Source organism: Triticum urartu, chromosome 5, assembly GCF_003073215.2.
Source record: "Triticum urartu cultivar G1812 chromosome 5, Tu2.1, whole genome shotgun sequence".
Lineage (NCBI taxonomy): Eukaryota > Viridiplantae > Streptophyta > Magnoliopsida > Poales > Poaceae > Triticum > Triticum urartu.
The window spans coordinates 134095267-134114245 of record NC_053026.1 but is presented as its reverse complement, the minus strand read 5'-3'; the positions used below and the strand labels follow the sequence as shown (position 1 = coordinate 134114245).

Genomic DNA, 18979 nt, shown 5'->3' with positions numbered 1-18979 from the left:
TAACAAAAGTCTAACACTGAGCTACGGCCAATTAACCCATTAACAGGTTCAAACAAGCATGGCAAAAATGCATTTGGTAAACAGATTTCAGACTTAGTGAATTAAACACTTGTCTGGAATTTCAGATCAGATAGCACTCTTTAGAGTATCAAAACTATATGCTACAGGACCTGAACATGGCAAAGTAAATCATGGCATAGAGCTACTCAAGGAGCTTAACAAAAGTCCATTAGTGACCTTGAGCCAAAAGGATCAGAAAATACATTTGCAAGCATGTGAACATGGCAAAAACATAATCAGTTCTCAGACTTAGTGAAAACTGGAGCATGCTGAAAACAGATATCAAGTAGGCATGTTTATGAGCTCGATGCACTCACTACAGAGCATGTCATGACAATCTAAGAATACACCCATCAAGAATACACAAAATACAAGCTAGACATGGCAAGAATAATAACATGTCATGCACGGATCAACAACAACAACATCGGCAAAATCGCTAACAAGTAGACAATCTGCCCAGATTCACAAAGTAGCAAAAGTAGAGCTCGATTGACTCAAGCTAGGGTGCTCCATAATTGCAAACAAAGAAATGGATGGATAGAGCACTACAATATTAACAAAACATCCTTACTGATCATCCTCAAAAGAGGCACGGATCACTAGGAAACAACATGAACATATGGCATCATGAGATAAACAGACCAAGGACTTAGTGGAAATGCTAAGTCCTTGAAATCAGCACTAACAAGTGCACCACTTTGCAAGCTTGTGCTAGTCACCACATACATCACAAAAATGCATGGGTTGCACCTCTAGAAAGATGGCAAAACCCTTAACAAAACATATGTAGAGCTCATGGGCATATCATGCACACAATAATCATGGAAAAATGACAAATATCTAAATGGAGTAGCAGATCTGACAAATATCTCAAGTAGCACTCTTCTAACAGCATTTCGGGCATGAAGATGAACTCAAATGAAAATGATGCAATGGAATAAAATGATTTACTCTCTGAGGCGAACATTTTGATATGCTATATGCCCAAAACGGAGCTACGGATGCAAAGTTATAGCACGATGAACAGGAGCATATGAACTAGGTTTTCGGGGGTAAAAGTCAACCCAGATGAGATCCAGATCTGGATCTGGCGCGTTTCCCGAGGTTGGCCGGAGTTACTGTAGCTGGCACGGTCGCCGAGGATGGCCGGGGCGGCGCTTGCCGGTGACGAGGGGCGGCGAGGAGGCGGCGGCGGCGGGCTCGGACGGCGGGGCGGCGTCGGGCAGCGCGCGACGGCGCCGGGGCGGCGGAGGCGAGGTGAGGCGGCAGCAAGGAGGTCCGGCCGGCGGAGCTCGCTCCGGCCGGCAATGGCGCGGCGGCGGCCGATGCGGTGGCGGCGGGCGGCGGGGACGAGGCGCTGCGGCGGGGTCGGGCGTGGGGCACCGCGGGAGGCAACGGGCCTCGGGGGCCCCTCCTGGGCTTCCCGGGCCAGCGGTGGAGAGAGTGGCGGCGCGCCACGTGGCGCCACACGATTGGCGCGGGCGCGGCAGCGGGATTCGTCCGACGCGGACCGGACGTGTCCGGCGCGCGGATGGAGCGGGGCTAGGAGAGTCCAAATGAGGTGCGGTTTTCGGCCACGCGATCGTGATCGAACGCTCTAGATGATGGAGGAGGTTTAGGTGGGTTTTGGGCCAACTTGGAGGGGTGTTGGGCTGCAACACACACGAGGCCTTTTCGGTCCCTCGGTTAACCGTTGGAGTATCAAACGAAGTCCAAATGGTACGAAACTTGACAGGCGGTCTACCGGTAGTAAACCAAGGCCGCTTGGCAAGTCTCGGTCCAATCCGGAAATGTTTAATCCCCACACACGAAATAAAGGTAGAAATGACCACCGGAGGAGAACGAAGCGCCGGAATGCAAAACGGACAACAGGGAAAATGCTCGAATGCATGAGATGAACACGTATGCAAATGCAATGCACATGATGACATGATATGAGATGCATGACAACGATAACAACACACGGAGACAAAACCCGAACCCGAGAAAATAAAATAACTTAACGCCGGAGACGGCAAGAGTTGGAATACATATTGGGTAAATCATATCCGGGGTGTTACAACAGTTGACAGCGCCACTAGTTACAAATAAATTAATGGTGTTGGTTCATGGAGACGCCGGTTGTGCCTCTGTCTGTTATGATAAGCGAGCTGCTAACATTGGTCCTGGACGGCAACTTGTAATGGCATCATGTTAGTAACACCCCTTGTTGAGCCATCGTCCAGTAATCGTGCCCCGCTATTCCTATAAGGGTTTTTCTACTAGTGTTATGTGCCTTTGGGTAGCTAGTTTGTCCTATTGCATAGTGATAGGTGACACCACCTATAGTTGCTATTACTAATCCTTGTCAACTTGGAAATAGTTAGATGGGTGTAGCAAGGAAATAGTTAGATTGGAGTGGCAAGTTCTACTTGTAATATGCTTAGCCATGCAACTTGGGTATTAAAAGTTATAGGATGGAACGATGTTCCACCACTCAAACATTTTTATGAAAACCACATTGGGTGCCACTAATGCCCATAGGAGGTTTCTGAGAGAAACTCTTATTATGGAGAACAAGAGATGGTAATGGAGATTAATGATGTTTTTACAAAGGATCGGGTAAGTCCGGATGTTACTCCAACCTTACATGCACAACCACATTACCCTGTTATGGGATGGTGTTTTACTAAGTCCTTGTTTGATACTAGTGAAGAGCCCGCATTACTAGTGGCGGGAGTGAGCGTGCCGACTCTTGATACTGGGTCATGCTTGGTGGGCTGCTTGGTGTCGGTATCCTCGTGTGTGATATATTGAGATTGGCCGCATTCCAAGAGGCCTAGTGCCATGATATGAAGTTGGGTTACACGAGGAACGGATACCACTCAAGTGAACTCTCTATTAGTGTCGTCTAGGGGAAGGAATTGATCGGGTGGTTACCTCGGGTACTTTTGTACGACGAGTCTTGGATGACATGGAAGTTCCCCAGATCTCATGGGTCCAGTGTGCAACCTCTGCGGAGTGTCAAACTATTCGAATAGTCGTGTCCATGGTCAAGGACACCGTGCTTATACTTCACCCATAACTTTAAACTTGGGATGTGGATGAGATGAAGTATGATGGCACTTGAGGAGATGATGGTTATGACCTGTGATGGTTAAGTCAGAGTTATATATAACTCTATTTATGTTGATGTTTGTAACCTATTTACATCATGGTTTGGTGAAGTAATTCACCTGGGTTTTCAAAATAGTAGGTCATGAATATGCTAGCAAAAACTAGCTTTCTACAAATGCTTAAACATAGTATATGAGTCTGTCCTTTGTACTGAGCCATGCATGCGTATTTTGTTAGTGGATTGTTTACGAGTATATTCAAAGTACTCACCGCCTTATCTCTGACTATTAACTTGGCCAGGCATGGAAGATCAGGAGTTTGAAGAAGATTTATTTTATGATGTTCACATGAACTAGGACGCTTTTCCAGTCAGTTTGCCTATAGGGTAAAGGCAAATGGCATGGGTCCAAGTTATTGATGATGATTTCTACTCCAACTATTTCCTTTGGAGTTTAACCTTGAAGGATCTATCTATGTAAGACTTGACCATGTTGATCCTATTTATGTAAGACATATGTAATGGATGTAAACTCTTGATTATCAGTTCATTGTATGCAGTGACACACTTATCATGAGATCACTGCTACATGCACAATCGGTGGCTTCAACCATATAGGTCGGGGTCCCTACAATAATCCCGCAGACTCACTTTGAAAAATCAATAGTAAAACCATTTGGCCCCAGCGCATTCTCTCCGGGGAGAAAGAAAACCACTGTCTTGATCTCGCCCTCAGAGTAAGGATCATCGAGGGCCAACAAGTCAATGCTTTCAACCCTGACATCTTACCAATTATGGGACCTAGTGCACGACACGCTTGTGCCAAGCAGGGATGAGAAGTGGCAAAAGACCTCCTGGTGTTTCTTGCTTTTACTCCCGAGAACCTGATTCCCTTTACGGAGGATGTGAATGAAATTCCACCGTCTCCTGGAGATTGCCCTGGTTAAAAAAAGTGGTGGCATCGCCTTCGTGAATCCAGACCTATCGCAAGCAGTGGCAGAGCTATGCACAAGCAAAACTATGCTATGACCTGCCCAACACATGGTTAAATTAGTAGGCGTCAGAGCAAAGTTAGCTCAAGAAGGTAAAATTTGCACGCTTCTCTTTGGCTTAGCCAAATCTGGCCTGCCCAACATACTGCTCGTAGCTCCACCATTGATCACAAGTGTTGCCACATGTGGGCTCTCTCCACCGCGGTAAGGCATAAGAGCATCTACAGACAGGCTTCTCAAAGTGACCGGGCGAACGGCCCGGTTATACAAACGAGATCCTCAAAGTGACTAGGCGGACGGCCCAATTAGTGCCCGATCACGAAGACGTGACCTACCCGGGCTCCCCAAACCGATCCCGGACGTCCGGGCTAACCGACACCCCTCAAACCCAGCCCAAATCTGGGGTATGGTGAGGCCCTGATGTGCCCGGGCACGTTTGCCATGTCGGACTGGCCCACCTGCCCCCCCCCCACACACACACACAAATATCACCTCCGGACGAACCCTAGACCGAAGTCAATACTCTACTCTGTTTCTCTCTCCCTCTGCTCTTCTTCCCGTCCCTTCCTCCTTCAATCAATGACCAGCAATGGTAGCAGCACCGCATCCAGTGACGGATCCGACGACGACGATGACTGGGACGCGTTCCTGTGCGGCGTAGAGGAGATCGCCCTCTGCATTGTGCTATGACAATCGAGGCTGGACCAGAGCCTGCAAGTGTGCAGGGTTTAGTTGTAACTTTTTGTAAGTAAGAGTATCGATCCCACGCGGAGTACAAGAATTGAGGTTTATCTCTTGTAGTGACTTATGGAATTATACCTGTAAGTAATTGTAGACTCAAAGCAAAGTGAGGGTGGAAATAAATGATGGTTGAGTAAAGTGCGTAGTAAATTAAATAACATGTTTCTACCGTGACTTATGCTACGACACAGTACTATCTAGATACTTGAGCCACTCTTGAAGTTTATGTTGTGCGGATCCGGGTACAAAATATGTTCTACTCCAGATAGACTTTGTACCACACATGCCACTACCGTAGTTTCCCCTTGCAGGTCATCACTACAGTAATTAAGGGTTTCCCCGTGGACATAGCCTCTCTAAATGTTCTCCATAATTCCCCTATCAATTGCAAATACTAGGAGTGAGGGCTTTTACTGTCACCTTGAATTACCTCCACTTCCTAACCTTTACAATGAGAGTAGGCCACACGGGGAAAATGTTGAGTGGGACCCCTTTACAACATTCACGAAGATTATTAAACTAAGTATTCAATAGAGGATCTCATATCCTTATTAACGTTTCAGCTCCAAAACATATCAAGGTTCATTCATATCCCCGAGAACTTGGGGTGCTACTCGTACATAGGAACAACAATCATCACATGGATGGCGGTGGTAAACATGGGTGGATCAAACAAGTAATACACGTAGTGATCCACAAGGGTTCATTATTACAACGAGATGGATGACGCGACGATGATGATGGGTGATGGAGGGTGATGATGTTGGCGCTCCCTAGTACGTGGTGGTGAATATGGCGATCTCCTCATTGCCAATTCCCCCTCTGGATGCCTTCGGAAGGCTAGGGTTCTACGTTCTGGACGAGTTTCTGGTATCTATGTGTGCCTGATCTCTGATCCGATCTCGCAATGTGGAAGTAGTCGACCAGGAGGCGGTGGCGGCACTTGGTACGTCCACTGGTAGGAGTGCAAGTGCTTGCGCTCCTACCAGATGCCATCTTGCACTCTGAAGGTTCTGTGTGGCCTCCAACTTCCTCCTAGCTGCTTCGTTCTTTTATGATAGATAATAATCACTTTAATTGACATGATTCCATCATCATTTTTTGGAGTTCTTTCCTTAATGCTCCATTTACTTCCAAAGACGTATCCTAGGGAAAATCGACAAAAAGCAGTGCACAAACGCAGTAAAATTCCACGAAGCCTACCGTATAGGCACAAAATAAAGACTAAGGGCCTCTTTGATTCACGGGATTGAAAAAATGCTGGAATAGAAAAAATACAGGAAAACTATAGGATTGCAGGTGTAAAACAGAGGATTGAAAAACAGTGGAAAAGTAGAGGAATATGAAACAAATGGAGCGTTTGAAATGCAGGAAAGGAATGCATTATTTAGTAGAGAAACCATGCACCACTCCAAACTGGGCTAGACACAAGCCATACACATTCACTGGCACGCGCTCACGGAAAGCATTGGTTGAGTCATGCGAGGAATATGGTATTCAGCTCTGTCCCTCTTGCCTCGCTCTTTGTGTAAAAAAAAGTCTGACTCAATGTTTCACTTCCTACAAAATCATAGGAAACCAACAGTGTTCCTCTGGATCGGAATAGTATTCCTCCGGACTGGTTCCTGCAAATCAAACGGCGCTACAGTAGCAAATCCTATGGAACGAGCATTCCTACGTTTTTCCTATGAAAAATCCTTCAAATCAAAGGAGGCCTAAAAACATCACATAATTTGGGATCATAATCGACGCGGGCGAGGACGCCATAATCCGAGGCGCGGGCCACACACCACGAGCGGAAGCGGGCGAGGAGAGAGCGGCGACCGGGAGGTGCTGGCCGCGCACCGTGCCTGCCCGTTCGCCGGTGGATCCAAAGGACCAACTCCTCGCAATGTGCTTCAACGCTCCCTCATGATGGTGGAGACCGACATGTGCCAGCCGGCTCCGCCGCAAAAACACCAAAGCACTCCGGCTCGGCATCGAGCAGTCGGAGCGCGAGGTTGCGGCGGAGCCAATGACCAAGGAGAAGGCCGAGAAGGCTGCCTGGCTGGCCAAGGCACAGGAGCGTACAGTTCGAAGGATGGCTGGCATCATCTCCTCCTCCCACGACGACTCCGACCTTGCCTAGCCCTCCAACGGATCCAGCTCCAACGACAAAGCCCCTCCGGCCGTGGACGCCTACATGACGGGGGACAGCCATACCGGTGAGCACAAGGAGAGGGGCGACAAGGAAATGGTGATTTTCTTCGCCCTTCTCCGTCCCTCTGTTTTATCTAATAATTAATTATAGATGCATTTTAATGTGTTTGTTCACTCGTACTCAATAACTCTAGGCACGGTACTCTGAGTGCACCGCCAAACCCAAGTCACCGTGTATTATCATCACCACTTGCCGAACAAGATGATGTTGCATGAAGATGAAGGGGCACACCCGCACACTCTGATCAAGAAATTCAAATTCAAATTGTCCCATGGCATACAGGACCGGGGAAAAGACATCACCACATCATCAAATCCATCCTTTTGCAAACACGAAATGCCGCACCTCAGAGGGAGTCGAACGTCATCACGGGAGCTTCAACACGTCGTACTCATGCACGTGCCACAGAGCCATTGTAGTAGAGGCCGATGGCGCCTAGACGTGGCAAGCCAAAGCCGTAGTATTCCCGCTCCACCACATACCTATTCGCGTCGCCACCGTTGATGATGCTGCGTCGCCGACCAAGCCGTCAGCCAGCCTCCGAACAGCAGCTGGACCACCAGTCCACCACTGCCAGATCAGGGGAGGTGCCGATGTAGTATTTGTGATGGAAAATAATTATAAATAACAAACAGGAGACGATAGTAAACTACTATGATCAATATGCAATGCAACTATACACAATTTTTAGGTTAGAGATGTGCACATATCATTTGATAATGAATTGTTTATACATTTATTTATCAACTACCTCTTTGAGAAAAGGTTGTGCAGGTTCTTTGAGAAAAGATTGTACACCTGCACAAATAGCGCTGGGATTACGACACGAACGTCGCTCGTACGTAAAACTCGCTCCTAGCGAGCTATAAGCCTTGCTATTGTCGGAACAGGATTGAAAAAACCAGTTCGGTCGACGCTAACCAGGCCATTAGTTAGGTTATTCTAAGAAAATGCATATACTTGACACTCTTTGACAAAATTTTATTTCTCAGGTGGCACCTGCATTCCTCTATAGCCAGAGGGCACCTGCATTCCTCAGCATTGGGACGAGCTCGCCGCTAAGATGCATGGACATGACCCTGTTTGTCCCGCCGACAAGCTTCCCGCCGATGAACACCACTGGAACAGACGGGCCTTTCTCGAGCATCTTGAGGAGAGCTCTCTCCATCTCCTTTCCCCTGGGGTCTTGGTCGAGCTCATGCACCAGTGCATTGACACCCAGGTCGCAAAAGAGCCACGCCACGGTATGGCACATGCAGCAGGAGCTCAAAGTGAAGATCACCACCGCTCGCTCGGACGCTTCATCACGCGGTCCATCTGCCTTCTAAGTAAGTTCTAATGGGTTATGTGTGTACGTGCACGGATCTCTGAACGTGCTTTGCTTTGAGGTTTGAAGAGGACTTTGAAATGTGATTGAGCCTTGTGTAGCTCTAGCTAGTTATTGCTACCTTGTGTTGTGCCAAAGAGGAAACCTGGATGGTTTACTAGCACAGGGGTGGCTTCCTTTTATAGAGCTGCAAAAGGGCGGTGCTTCTTTGATCTTTCTATGCACTAGCTAGGGTGTCCTTCATGCATGGGTTGGGTTGGAATATCCGGTGCAAGTAAGATCAGGAAGTGTTTGGAACAGATCAATGTGATCTAGCAGCCATCTTTAACATTGCACAAAGAGCATTTTGGATTTTTCTAGAAAAAATAAATGAAAGCTCCTAGCTAGCATGCCTGGGATTGGCGCCATTGGTTTGTTCAAAAGCATATTGGTTGATATCCAAGAGGAGATGAGATTAGATAATGCACGAGTGGAGCCGTGTTCTGATCAACATGGACCCAAACACGCGACTGGAATAATCCGATTGATTTTCTAAGTGTTGACCTAGCTAGAGGGAATCTCGTATATATGCCTACGGACTGATCCTGCTTTTAAATCGATCTATCTATTGGCTGTTTGTCAAGCCAACTAATCTTCAGGAGAACTAATTGAGACTTGGAAGGAGTGGTCAATCCTAATTGACTCATGCAAGTATGGTAATGGGTGATAGAATGCACAGGCCACAGATTAAGATCCACTAGTGCCCATATCCACCAGTGCATCGAGTAGAAATTTGGAAAATAAAGTGGTCGGAATATGAGTCTCATCATCGATAGTGTACTCATGCATACTATCTCAAAGCGGCGGCCAAGCCAATGGGATGAAATTTCAGTACGAAAACAGATGAACAACTTGATTTTTGCTGGTTTTTACTTAACTAGGTCACTCTGTTCTACATATTTGCCCTTTTTCTCAGTGACTCATTTCTACTTAATTGAAAGGCAGTGCTCCTGTCAGTTTCATGGAAGTATAGATGAACAGAAGCTTGCAATGGTGAAAACGTGTAAACCTGCGACAACAAGAACCGTATCGACAATGACGCGGAATGTCGATATGGTACGGCCAATACTTTGCTTGTAAGGAAACCGATTCCGACTAGCTACCTCAGGCTCGCCTGGTTTCTGGTTAACCGGCGATGAGTCGCCACAGGTTCAGAGAATAGCATCGTCGACAGAGCTCTCAGGGCTCCTTTGATTCAAAGGAATTGCATAGAATTTTTGGAGGATTTAAACCCTTAGGATTTTTTCCTGTGATGCTCGTTTGATTCATAGGATTGGCATTCTTAGAAATTTTTTCATATGATCCATTTGTACTACATTTTGGAGGAAAATTTCCATCCACTCAAACCTTTTTGTAGAATTCCTTTATTTTTTCTAATGCTATCAAACATTCTTTCAAATCCTGTAGGATACTATGGGACATGTCACCATATTCCTGCATTTTTCCTATTCCTTTATTTTGAAAATCCTGTGAATCAAAGAGGCCCTCAATCTCTCATCACTCACACTGCCTTATCTGCAAGCACAGAATATGTCCAACTTGCCTGCTTTTTCTCTCAAGATTTAGCTGCTTGGGCTTTGAGAAACGCCCATCATCGACATCGGCCTGGCCGTATCAGATATGAGGCGCCGCGACACCGACGGCGGTGTCATCCTTGCTTTTTCTTTGACATCCTCACCGAATCGATCCTACTAAAAAGCTCTGCCGAAGCAAAGGAAAGCACGGAGAGAGGGAGAGAGAGATGTTGCATGTGACACCACACAGTTGCTACATGTATGGTGGTACAAGCATCTACACAAAGTCAGATATATATTACCAGGGTGTTTTTTCCAAAAAAAAAACTGCAGTTTTAACACATGACGCAAACATCCCAGCACTTACGAATAGAATATATGTCTTGATATAGATATCCTTTATCCTCTAGATTTGCCTTGATACTCTTCACCTGGAAAGAAAAGGCTAGTGTTATGTAGTAGCAACCTCCATAGCTAGCTCCTCAAGGATCTTATGGTTCTTCATCAATTCTTGGCTCCCCACCCTCTCAAGGGCTAGCCTTGGCTCCTGCAAGAAGAATGTGTAGTGCAGCTCTTCAGATGAATCTAGCATGCACCTCACATTGCCCAAAACATAGAAACTCTGAAGTTTACATGTGCGGCACGCTGACAGAAAGACTGCATTTTATGTACACCTGAATATGTGAGAGATGTACTAGCAAATACTTTTGAAATGCAACTGGAGAGGTGTGGAAGCGCCTAGTAGTACATTTTAACAGTACTGTGTGTACTTGATTCTGATTCTTTGGCACATTGACATGTGGATCACAAAGGTCTAACCTAGCAACTGTACATCGCTGATGCACATATGCCAGCCTTGAGGTGCCGACACCTATGAGGATCTTATTCCTTGGCTCTTTATTGTTTGATAAGCCTAGCTAAGCTTGCTGATTACCTGGCTGAAACCCTAACAACAACCAATATCATCAGATCCTAACATATCACAATCTTTGTTGAAATAGTAATTTAGTACTGTCCAGCGATGAACTTTGATCTTTTGGTTGTCCGGTGACTGCTAGTATGTGAATTATGCCCGAATTGTTGCTAGGTGTGTTAATTTACGTAATTGTCAGTTTACGTTGGATGGGTCGCATGGATATGAGGAAAACGACTGCAGAGGCAGCCAAATGAGGGGTGATCAGTCACGGTCCGCAGACGCGCCCGACGTTTGAGAGGCCAGATTTACAAGGTGCTGATGTAGATGCTCTAACAACCCGAGCCTTGAGAGCCTTCCTAAAATCAAGTTCCTGATGAGACGGCATGCGCTCCTCCTACGCAAGATCCAAACAATGGATGATTTCTGTGGCCACCGCAAACTGTAACCACAGGTTACCAATCGTCTCATTGCTCCATCTCCTGGTCGCCTTTACAGTTCTAGTGAGTTTAATGTGAAGATTTCAGAGAGCACAAGATCCCCTGACCGACCGACCCCACGCATTGGCCACGACCTGCTCGAGGCCCGGAAGCTGAAGCTAAAAATATTTGAAGTGAGAAAATTCCTGTTGGTTCTGTAATTCTGCTCCCCGACAAGCAGCATTGGTTAATGGCCAGAGATCATTGTTGAAATAGCGTGCATGGTGCATGCCTGGAAGAGGCCATCCCATGCAGGGGAACGAAAAACCCTGTCCAGCTTACGAAGAGTAACATCTTATCTTTCGCTGACCATGTAAAGTGTCTCCCATTTAACTTGATTTCTTTTGGATCAAGGCAATCCATCATTCCCCTGAAGGAGCCCATGCCTCTGTTGTTAATTTTTCGAGAAAACGCAAAAGACCTTTGTGTTTCATTGTATTGAAAAGGAGTTTGGTACAATCCTCCTAGGAGGCGAGTTTACAAGATGAGTACAGGCACACTAGTGGACATCCCAGGTTCTGTGGCAGGATGGCGCGGAGTCCTAAAGCTCCAGCTCTGGCCCATAGGGCAGCCTCTTCCTTAATCCTAGCGATCAGGGAGGTAGCCGACGGGGATGCGCCCTCAAAAACGCATCCATTGCGATGCTTCCAAATCATCCAAGGGATAAGCAAGGCAGCGGAAGCCAATCCCTTGTGCATAGGTTTAGGGGTGTCTTGTCTTGCAGAGCGCCACCAGTCGTGGAGAGTGGCATCATCGTTGGGCAGCAGGCAGGAGAGGCGCAGCCATGAGAGGATCTCGTGCCACACCTGGCGGCTGAAAGGGCATTCCAGGAGAAGATGATGAACCGTCTCCGGAGCCTGATCGAAGAGTAACATCTTATCTTTCGCTGACCATGTAAAGTGTCTCCCATTTAACTTGATTTCTTTTGGATCAAGGCAATCCATCATTCCCCTGAAGGAGCCCATGCCTCTGTTGTTAATTTTTCGAGAAAACGCAAAAGACCTTTGTGTTTCATTGTATTGAAAAGGAGTTTGGTACAATCCTCCTAGGAGGCGAGTTTACAAGATGAGTACAGGCACACTAGTGGACATCCCAGGTTCTGTGGCAGGATGGCGCGGAGTCCTAAAGCTCCAGCTCTGGCCCATAGGGCAGCCTCTTCCTTAATCCTAGCGATCAGGGAGGTAGCCGACGGGGATGCGCCCTCAAAAACGCATCCATTGCGATGCTTCCAAATCATCCAAGGGATAAGCAAGGCAGCGGAAGCCAATCCCTTGTGCATAGGTTTAGGGGTGTCTTGTCTTGCAGAGCGCCACCAGTCGTGGAGAGTGGCATCATCGTTGGGCAGCAGGCAGGAGAGGCGCAGCCATGAGAGGATCTCGTGCCACACCTGGCGGCTGAAAGGGCATTCCAGGAGAAGATGATGAACCGTCTCCGGAGCCTGATCGCATAGTGGGCAGCGCTGTGGGTGCGGCAGGTTGCGTCGCGCTAGGCGGTCTGCCGTCCAGCAACGGTCAAGGTTGGCAAGCCAATGGAAGAAGCGCACACACTGCGGTGCCCAGCACTTCCAGGTAAGTCTCCAAGACTGGCATCGGGTGGAGCCGTGGAAGGTGGCAAGGTATGCGGACTTGGCGGAGTACTCGCCGTTCGTGGTCCACTTCCAGCGAATGTAGTCCGGCGCGTCGCTGAGGGCTGTTTCGACGATCATGTGCCAAGGGCGTAGGTATTTGCCAATCTCCGGGATGCCAATCATGCCGTGGATGTCGGTGGCCCATTGGTTCGCATGGAGGCCGTCCGCGACAGTTCTGGACTTGCGACATCGCTTGGGGATGTGAGCGTAAAGGAGAGGCGCAATCTCACAGATCGCACGCCCGTTGATCCATGTAGAAGTGCATGCTCTAGCCAATGCAACCAAAAGACCGATCTGATGGAAGAGACTAGACAGCACATTATACGTCAACACTCCCCCTCACGTGTGGCTCTCTCGGGCCTAAACGTGGACCGAAAATGGGCTGCAATTTAATTGCGCCAGCCGGGTCTTGAACTCAAGACCTCTTGGCTCTGATACCATGTAGAAGTGCATGCTCTAGCCAATGCAACCAAAAGACCGGTCTGATGGAAGAGACTAGACAGCACATTATACGTCAACAATCCATCTGTCCTCCCAGAACAGGGTGTGCTGGCCATTGCCAATTGTCATGGTAGTGGAGGCGAAGAAGAGCGCGCCCTCCTCAAGCGTGAATTGCAAGTCAAGGCCACTCCAGGCCCTGCTATCAGACTCGGCTGAGCCATTGCCACCGCATGCGCAAGGCGACGCCGATGCGCTCAAGGTCATGGACGCCGAGGCCGCCGAACTGGATAGGCCGACAGACGCGCCGCCAGTTGACGTGGCAATTGCCTCTGTTGTTAATGTTCAGATTATTCTTATCCTTCAGACCATAGGGTCGTCGGGGGAGTGTGAGGAGAGCCTGCTCGCTTTCCTTGGAAACGGAGTTCAGGAAAAGCGTCCAAACTCGTTACCGTAGGCAGACATGATGCAGCCTAGCATTGGATCCACCGAGGAACGCCTGTCCTGGGATGGGCTACGATGGGAGCAGTCCAAGTTAAAAGGACGGGTCCTCGGTGATCATCCTGTCAGTCTGCTGCGACTGAACCTGCTCGCTGTTAGCAGCACTAGGCATAATGGCCCGAGTCTGCTGCGAAGCAATGGGGTAGTCATCTTGATCGTCATCGAACTGCAACCTGTTGAAGATGGTCGGCTTAGGCGGTGCACCGTCCTTCACGACAAGCTCCCATATGAAAGTGCATGTGACAGGGCCAATGCTTCCGGCCGACGCATCCGAGGGGACCCCACTCTGTCCACTGTAAGGATTATCTGCCAGGAATAGCGGCTCCGAATCATCCAGAGGCACGAGATTGCAGCAGGGTAAGATCTCAGAATCCTCGGGGAAACACGAGTCGCCGATGTCAAAACCAAAGATCAGGCTCGAGGAAGATGCCGGACGACCAGGCTGCTGGAGTGAGTTTGTTAGGATCCGTGGCCCAGATTCAAGCGTTGAGGCAAGCCAACTCCTTGTCCACCTCCGGACGAAGTAGCACCTCATCCACAAAACGGAGCAAGTTGATCTCCAGGTTGATGCACATGTGGTGGGCGAATTCTTCCTCACCTGCACCTCTACAGAGCTCAGGAATGAGATCCTCAAGGCTGATGGCTGTCTTGTGGGGGGCTTGAACTTGCAGTCGTCCTTGGTCTACGTACAGGGTTAGGATCTGTATCGAGGGCCTACCTCGTCAGGCCATATCTCTTGAGACCTTGGCTGACCTATGCAAGCCTGGATCTCAAGCTATCAATACAGATTTTAGTGTCATCCCTAACAAATGTAGTTAAAAAGGGCGCGCCTAGGCTCTAGGCGATAGCAAAACGCCTGGCGCTTAATTGCACATTAGCGTAAGCTTTGGGCAGAAAAGCAAGGCGGTGGGAAAACGCATAATTAGCGCCTAGTGCTTTTTAAAACTCTGCCTAAGATTAGACTACCCACAGTGCTCTCCGACCCTCAAGCTCCCACTAAACATGGCTACAATCTCCAATCCAGAAGCCCTAACAGAAACATAGTGTGGGCCAAGCACCAGTATCCTGACTAGAGATTCCAATGAAATCCAAATATGCATTGCCAAGATGTATAAACTGATGCAACAGAAATCAACTAATACAAACTTATCACTGCACTGGACTGATTTGTTTTAATTAGTGTGGCATTAGTCTTAGAACATATCATAACTCACTTGTTTGAGCTTTCTAGTGCAGTCTCCAAGAGATGCTCAATCCTGTATTTCATCACAGGCTGCCCGGATCGTGTCCTCTTGAACATCTTCTCCCTAAGCTCCTTTCTCTTCGCTTCAGACTTCTCTCGCTCCTCCTTCTTGGCCTGTATCATCGCATCCCGCTCCTTCTTTGCCTTCTCGTCCTCTACACGTTTCTTCTCGTACTCCACATTCAAGCTTTGTGAAGTGCGCTTCTTCCTCTTATCATGTGGTTTTGGCACATCCGATGCATCAGCACCTCCTTCCTGTAAATGTAAATTGCATCAAGACACAAAAACTACCTGTACACTTGTAGAACAAACAAGATAAGTGGCCTTGTCCTCTAAAAGTTATTCACGTTTTCATTGTCAAAAATAAAGGAATATATAAGCCCATCACAACTTCCGCTATCCACTTTGGTCAAATTATCACTTTAAACATAAAACAGCCTTGGTGGTTGGTACCGAGGAGAATTACCTCAAGGGTTGGAAATTGTGGAGGATAGTTTGACTGATTTTGGTGCTTCTTCGACTTCTTGTACTTGCTAATCAATTTAGCATTCCTGTAGAACTCCTTCTGCTTCTCTGCAAATGAGAGTAATGATTAATACCAAATCAGTTCTGCTGATAACTAGGAACACGACTGCAATAACCAGATGGAAAAGCAGCACATATCATATAGGCATATGATTTGAAATGGACACACACACAAAAGAAAAAATCTTTGACAAACAGGTCAAATTTACATGGCAAGTACCAGAAACAGATATTGTATTAAGCAGCAAGTACTAGAGTGAATTCAAACATGTTTAAGCACGCTATATGATTTCAGCTATCAGGTAACAGAAACTCATTTTGAGTAATACGTTAGGTGCCAAATTGAACATGAACGGCTGTGATAGTAAATTTCCAGTGAGAAAACTGTCCACGAAAACAAAAACTTAGATGAGGAAATACTATTCTAGTAAGGTTAATACATCTTCAAGTCTGAACGACTTTCTTTCTCCAATTTCATCAATGTTTCTGAATCATGTAGATGAACCCCGGTTGACCGTCTCCCCCAGCGCACTCAAATTACGATGAGCTTTCATCAAAATTCATGATCAAACTAGGCTAAGTGAGCACATAGCAAACCAAGGAGACAAAATGAGAAGATTGTGTTCCTATGCTCGAAGTCCTAAAACAACAGATTTACTCGTAATTCCAACAGGGTAACACAGACATAGTAACTACGAAATTACTAGTCGGCATTCAAAATTAATCAAAACCCTCGAGCATTTGGGGACAAGCAAGACAAAATCTTATCCAGCAATCCGGTAGAGGAAACAACTTGGCGAGAAATTATAGCAAAACATTACACGCAACAGACAGACAGACAGGTCGCGTGCGGTTTCCGCACCAGCGTCAGGGCACGAAGGCAGCAGTTACTCACTGATGAGTGCCGGGTTGTAGCCGGTGGTCCTGGACTTGGCGTTGGCGAAGGCCGCGAGGGAGAGCGCCCCGCCGCTGCCTCCCAGCCGCTGCTCGTTCCGCTTCTTCCCGCCCCACCTCCCCTTCCCCTTGTTGAACCCTCCTCCTCCGCTGCTGCCCGCCGCCGCCGCGTCATCGCGTGGTGGCGACCGTTTCATGGTGGGTGATAGTGGTGGTGGTGGTGGTGGGCTGGTGGCTCGTGTGCTCGTTCAAACCCTAGGAGCCCAACTGCCCAGGGGAAGAAGAAGAAGAAGAATTATCCCATGGTCTTTGGGCCGGTTACCGTAGCCTATCCGGCCCGGTATGCTTACTTTCATTTATGTATCCCTCAAAACTGGTTACTCAAAAAAAAAATGTATCCTTCAAAACTGGTTACTCAAAAAAAAATGTATCCCTCAAAACTGGTTACTCAAAAAAAAAGTCCTGCTGTACTCCATGTCGTGTTTTAAGCTTCCCCGTGGTTTACGCGAGCATATCAACTCTCTCATTCGCAAGTTTTGGTGGGGATCAAAGGAAGAGAAGAGGAAGCCAAGTTAAATGTCCCGAAGTGTTATAACGAGACCAAAGCATTGCGTTGGCCTCGGTTTCCGTGACATAGAGTTGTTTAATTTGGCACTTCTGACGTGTCAGGCGTGGAGGATACTTATGGAACTATCGTCTCTTAGAGCAAGGTTTCTAAAGGCAAAGTACTTCACGAATTGTAATTTTTTGAAAGCGGAGTTGGGGAGCTCACCATCCCAGCTATGGAGATCCATCCTTGAAGGGAGAGATACAATGACTCAAGGATTGATTAGTCGCATTGGAAACGACCAAAAATAACTCTCGTATGGCAACAAAACGGGCTCCCACGAGATTTTGACATGCGCCCGGTTGGTTGCCTTGCTGCAAATCCCCCTCATATAGTTTATGAGCTCATCACAACTAATACGGAGTGGGATACTGATCGGTTGGCTCAGAAGTTTCTACCCATGAATATTGAGGTTATTCGCGTTATTTCATTGTGCACGAGGAATATTGATGATTTTTGGTCCTGGACTTATAAGAGGAACAGACTTTTCTCTGTCAGGTCGGCCTATCAGATGCTAGTTGATATGAAATAGACGCGATCCGTGGCTAGAGGGGCATGTGGATACATCTAATTCCGAGGTTAAGACAAAGGCATGGTCAAAGATGTGGAAAATAGATGTGCCTGCTAAGATTAAAAAAAATTCTATGGAGGTTGGCCCAACAATCTTACCGAGGGCAACTTCTTGCATCATCGCAACATGTCTACTCAAATTGCTTGTGGACTGTGCGAATCAGATGAATCTTGGCGTTATTCGCTGCTCGAATGTAATATGGCTAGGTGCATTTGGGCTCTCGAAGATCAGGATCTATAGGAAGTTGTTTTTGCAAATCACGAGCCGGATGCAAACCGATGGCTTTTTTCATTGATGGATATACTCCAGTCCAAGAATTTCACTAGCATTTTGGTCGTTTTATGGGCAACATGGCACACCCGGCGCAAGGCATTACATGAGCAGGTTTTCCAATCCCCACATGCAACAAATCAATTCGTGAGCAACTATATACATGAACTAGAGATGTGTAGTTCGACGAGTCCTTCTGTTCTTAAGACCAAGGCCCCTCATACCCACGATGTTGGTCTCCTCCTGCTCAAGGCTATGCAAAGATTGAAGTGAATGGTGCCACATCTAGAAATTCCAAAGACGGGAAGTGTTCTTTGCAGGGACTGTACGGGTAAGTGCTTGGGGACTTTTGCAGTTGTGTGTTCTGAGGTGTCCGACCCGGCCAAACTCGAAGCCTTGGCGATCTGGGAAGCATTAGCTCTCGCACATGATTTGTCATCATCACATGTGACAATATCCTCTCATCGTCAGGGAGTGATCAATGACATACTTAGAGATACAGGAGGGAGATATGCTACAATCATCAAGGAGATTCAAGCTACGTCACGCCAGTTCACCAAGTGTTCCTTCATATTTGAAGGACGTGAGACCAACATAGAGGCACATAGCCTTGCTAGACATGCTTTAGGACTTTCAGTAGGACGCCATTTTTGGCTCCTAACCCACCAAATATAAATTATATCCTCATGATCCTTAATTTTGATCAATAAAGAGAAGTGTGTTTAGACAAAAAATATATCCCTTCAAACTTCGGATTTTTGCATGAAGATTGGCAAGCTCCTTCCCTCTCTAAGGGGCGGGAGCATGTCTCAAGAAAGATGGCAACGTCTTTGGCATGCCCCATATGCAGCGTTGTGATTGATTCATGAGGTCATTATTTGCTTGACTGCTGGATGGCTAAGAGTGTTTGGGCTTTAAAGGAAGATGACTCAGTTCTGCCT

At 47.2% G+C, this 18979-nt stretch overlaps 2 protein-coding genes across 2 annotated transcripts; both read right to left on the bottom strand.

Moving 5' to 3' along the window:
* Window positions 1–7802: 7802 nt before the first annotated feature.
* LOC125506854 (putative glutaredoxin-C14) lies at window positions 7803–9896 on the bottom strand. Its single transcript, XM_048671557.1, has 2 exons — window positions 9804–9896; window positions 7803–8411 (listed from the first exon to the last, which is right to left on the bottom strand). Exons 1-2 carry the CDS (start codon window positions 9894–9896, stop codon window positions 8100–8102), a joined length of 405 nt encoding a protein of 134 aa, XP_048527514.1. The 3' UTR covers window positions 7803–8099.
* Window positions 9897–10248: 352 nt separating this feature from the next.
* LOC125508207 (rRNA-processing protein FYV7) lies at window positions 10249–16903 on the bottom strand. Its single transcript, XM_048672817.1, has 4 exons — window positions 16592–16903; window positions 15638–15744; window positions 15143–15426; window positions 10249–10517 (listed from the first exon to the last, which is right to left on the bottom strand). Exons 1-4 carry the CDS (start codon window positions 16785–16787, stop codon window positions 10505–10507), a joined length of 600 nt encoding a protein of 199 aa, XP_048528774.1. The 5' UTR covers window positions 16788–16903; the 3' UTR covers window positions 10249–10504.
* Window positions 16904–18979: the final 2076 nt, after the last annotated feature.